Raw genomic sequence first — 5,000 nt, forward strand, 5'->3', positions numbered from 1 at the left:
CTGGGGGGATTCTATAGCTATGTGTTCTAGAATAACATTATCACTTCTACAATACATTCTGGGGGGATTCTATAGCTATGTGTTCTAGAATAACATTATCAGTTCTATAATACATTCTGGGGGGATTCTATAGCTATGTGTTCTAGAATAACATTATCACTTCTACAATACATTCTGGGGGATTCTATAGCTATGTGTTCTAGAATAACATTATCACTTCTACAATACATTCTGGGGGATTCTATAGCTATGTGTTCTAGAATAACATTATCACTTCTACAATACATTCTGGGGGGATTCTATAGCTATGTGTTCTAGAATAACATTATCACTTCTACAATACATTCTGGGGGATTCTATAGCTATGTGTTCTAGAATAACATTATCACTTCTACAATACATTCTGGGGGGATTCTATAGCTATGTGTTCTAGAATAACATTATCACTTCTACAATACATTCTGGGGGGATTCTATAGCTATGTGTTCTAGAATAACATTATCACTTCTAGAATACATTGTGGGGGATTCTATAGCTATGTGTTCTAGAATAACATTATCACTTCTACAATACATTCTGGGGGATTCTATAGCTATGTGTTCTAGAATAACATCACTTCTAGAATACATTCTGGGGGGATTCTATAGCTATGTGTTCTAGAATAACATCACTTCTAGAATACATTCTGGGGGATTCTATAGCTATGTGTTCTAGAATAACATTATCACTTCTAGAATACATTCTGGGGGTATTCTATAGCTATGTGTTCTAGAATAACATCACTTCTATAATACATTCTGGGGGGATTCTATAGCTATGTGTTCTAGAATAACATTATCACTTCTATAACAGGCTACACTGTTGTTTGGTTCGTGGTTTGAACAGTCACTGAGATTATATTTGGTTATCGATGCAAAATAGGTTACTTTGACGAATAGCTTAAATAGCCTATAGATCAGATCAAGGAACCGAGCGACAACACTGCCCCCACGACAGCAGAAGGAATAATAGTGTCTAAATATTCAGGTAGTAAGAAAGTAAGTTGAAAAGCCCGAAAGTGTCACAAGGAGTCACCCCCTTGGACGATTTTGCAGCTTCTTGCTTCTGCGTAGAGTTTGTAGTAAACTTTCCAGTAGGTATTTATTAACAGCCTGAGGAGAATGGTGGCGATAGATGTCTACCAGAATGATGCCAGAGATGACTGACTTCACAATGATGCCAGAGATGACTGACTTCACAATGATGCCAGAGATGACTGACTTCACGATGACGCCAGAGATGACTGACTTCACAATGATGCCAGAGATGACTGACTTCACGATGATGCCAGAGATGACTGACATCACAATGATACCAGAGATGACTGACTTCACGATGATGCCAGAGATGACTGACTTCACGATGATGCCAGAGATGACTGACATCACGATGATACCAGAGATGACTGACTTCACGATGATGCCAGAGATGACTGACTTCACGATGATGCCAGAGATGACTGACATCAACCTTTTAACTCTTTCTATTTATATCTCCCCCCTCTCCCACTTCTCCCCCCCCCTCTCCCTCCTCCCCCTCTCCCCCTCTCCCACTTCTCCCCCTCCTCCTCTCCTCTCCCTCCTCTCCCCCCAGGTGAGGACACTATGACAGGTGATGGAGGGGAGTACCTGAGAGCTGAGGACCTGAGGGAGCTGGGAGACGACTCTCTACCTGGACAATACCTGGACGGATTCAACTACATGAGCCACAACCTGGACAGGTGATGCACGCCCCCCACACACACACACACACACACACACACACACACACACACACACACACACACACACACACACACACACACACACCACACACACACACACGCACGGACACACAAATACACACACACACACACACACACGCACGGACACACAAATACACACACACACACACACACGCATGGACACACAAATACACACACACACACACACACACACGCATGGACACACAAATACACACACACACACACACACACACGCACGGACACACAAATACACACACACACACACACACGCATGGACACACAAATACACACACACACACACGCAGGGACACACAAATACACACACACACACACACACACACACACACACACACACACACACACACACACACACACACACACACACACACACACACAGAGTCACCTGATACCGTTCCACAAATTCTGCTCCAGCCATTACGATGAGCCCGTCCTCCCCAGTTAAGGTGCCACCAGCCTCCTATGGTACGCACTCACACTGACAGAAGGACAGACAGACACACACACACACAATGTGTTGATGTGTATAATACTGTCTGTGTCTCATCAGACCCTCTATCACTGTGTATAATATAGTACTGTCTATGTCTCCTCCAACCCTCTATCACTGTGTATAATATAGTACTGTCTATGTCTCCTCCAACCCTCTATCACTGTGTATAATATAGTACTGTCTATGTCTCCTCCAACCCTCTATCACTGTGTATAATATAGTACTGTCTATGTCTCATCAGACCCTCTATCACTGTGTATAATATAGTACTGTCTATGTCTCATCAGACCCTCTATCACTGTGTATAATATAGTACTGTCTATGTCTCATCAGACCCTCTATCACTGTGTATAATATAGTACTGTCTATGTCTCATCAGACCCTCTATCACTGTGTATAATATAGTACTGTCTATGTCTCATCAGACCCCTCTATCACTGTGTATAATATAGTACTGTCTATGTCTCATCAGACCCTCTATCACTGTGTATAATATAGTACTGTCTATGTCTCATCAGACCCTCTATCACTGTGTATAATATAGTACTGTCTATGTCTCATCAGACCCTCTATCACTGTGTATAATATAGTACTGTCTATGTCTCATCAGACCCTCTATCACTGTGTATAATATAGTACTGTCTATGTCTCATCAGACCCCTCTATCACTGTGTATAATATAGTACTGTCTATGTCTCATCAGACCCTCTATCACTGTGTATAATATAGTACTGTCTATGTCTCCTCCAACCCTCTATCACTGTGTATAATATAGTACTGTCTATGTCTCCTCCAACCCTCTATCACTGTGTATAATATAGTACTGTCTATGTCTCCTCCAACCCTCTATCACTGTGTATAATATAGTACTGTCTATGTCTCATCAGACCCTCTATCACTGTGTATAATATAGTACTGTCTATGTCTCATCAGACCCTCTATCACTGTGTATAATATAGTACTGTCTATGTCTCATCAGACCCTCTATCACTGTGTATAATATAGTACTGTCTATGTCTCATCAGACCCTCTATCACTGTGTATAATATAGTACTGTCTATGTCTCATCAGACCCTCTATCACTGTGTATAATATAGTACTGTCTATGTCTCATCAGACCCTCTATCACTGTGTATAATATAGTACTGTCTATGTCTCATCAGACCCTCTATCACTGTGTATAATATAGTACTGTCTATGTCTCATCAGACCCTCTATCACTGTGTATAATATAGTACTGTCTATGTCTCATCAGACCCTCTATCACTGTGTATAATATAGTACTGTCTATGTCTCATCAGACCCCTCTATCACTGTGTATAATATAGTACTGTCTATGTCTCATCAGACCCTCTATCACTGTGTATAATATAGTACTGTCTGTGTCTCATCAGACCCTCTATCACTGTGTATAATATAGTACTGTCTATGTCTCATCTCAGACCCTCTATCACTGTGTATAATATAGTACTGTATATGTCTCATCAGACCCTCTATCACTGTGTATAATATAGTACTGTCTATGTCTCATCAGACCCTCTATCACTGTGTATAATATAGTACTGTCTATGTCTCATCAGACCCTCTATCACTGTGTATAATATAGTACTGTCTATGTCTCATCAGACCCTCTATCACTGTGTATAATATAGTACTGTATATGTCTCATCAGACCCTCTATCACTGTGTATAATATAGTACTGTCTATGTCTCATCAGACCCTCTATCACTGTGTATAATATAGTACTGTCTATGTCTCATCAGACCCTCTATCACTGTGTATAATATAGTACTGTCTATGTCTCATCAGACCCTCTATCACTGTGTATAATATAGTACTGTCTATGTCTCATCAGACCCTCTATCACTGTGTATAATATAGTACTGTCTATGTCTCATCAGACCCCTCTATCACTGTGTATAATATAGTACTGTCTATGTCTCATCAGACCCTCTATCACTGTGTATAATATAGTACTGTCTGTGTCTCATCAGACCCTCTATCACTGTGTTGATGTGTATAATATAGTACTGTCTATGTCTCATCAGACCCTCTATCACTGTGTATAATATAGTACTGTCTATGTCTCATCAGACCCTCTATCACTGTGTATAATATAGTACTGTCTATGTCTCATCAGACCCTCTATCACTGTGTATAATATAGTACTGTCTATGTCTCCAGGTCTCATCAGACCCCTGTCCACCAGAGAGATGGAGTCCTGATTGAAGACATGATCACCAGCCACCAGGTCATTAAACATTTACACACCTTCACACACCTTCACACACCTTTTCAGAAACCGGTGTACACCTTCACACAGCTGTACACATCATTACAACCTTTACACACAGCTTTACACACCTGTAGAAACCTTAACACACCTGTATACTCACCTGTATAAATACACCTGTTGATGTTTCTGTTGAAGTCCACCTCCAGATGTAGTTGTGTTGGTCAGCAGGTGTCGTCTCTGTCCAGAGAGAATGAGAAGGACTCCTTCAGACTGAGCTGGGGAGCAGAGCACCTGGACAACGTAGTGCTGTCATCTAGCCTGCTGCACTCTGGGTCAGTATGGAGCACACACACACACACACACATGCACACACACACATGCACTCACACACACACACGCACACTCACACACACAAGCATGCAAGCACACACATGCACACACATGCACACACACACACACGCACATACAT

The 5,000-nt window shown here is 41.4% G+C and overlaps 1 protein-coding gene across 1 annotated transcript in view; it reads left to right on the forward strand.

Annotated features, from left to right (window-relative positions):
• LOC115127460 (ankyrin-2-like) overlaps positions 1-5,000 on the forward strand; it is a 242,285-nt gene that overhangs the window by 104,137 nt on the left and 133,148 nt on the right. Inside the window, 3 exon segments of the mRNA XM_065017053.1 lie at positions 1,633-1,759; positions 4,480-4,546; positions 4,760-4,863. Of these exon segments, the coding sequence (XP_064873125.1) occupies positions 1,633-1,759; positions 4,480-4,546; positions 4,760-4,863 (298 nt within the window).

The sequence above is a fragment of the Oncorhynchus nerka genome, unplaced genomic scaffold, assembly GCF_034236695.1.
Source record: "Oncorhynchus nerka isolate Pitt River unplaced genomic scaffold, Oner_Uvic_2.0 unplaced_scaffold_423, whole genome shotgun sequence".
Lineage (NCBI taxonomy): Eukaryota > Metazoa > Chordata > Actinopteri > Salmoniformes > Salmonidae > Oncorhynchus > Oncorhynchus nerka.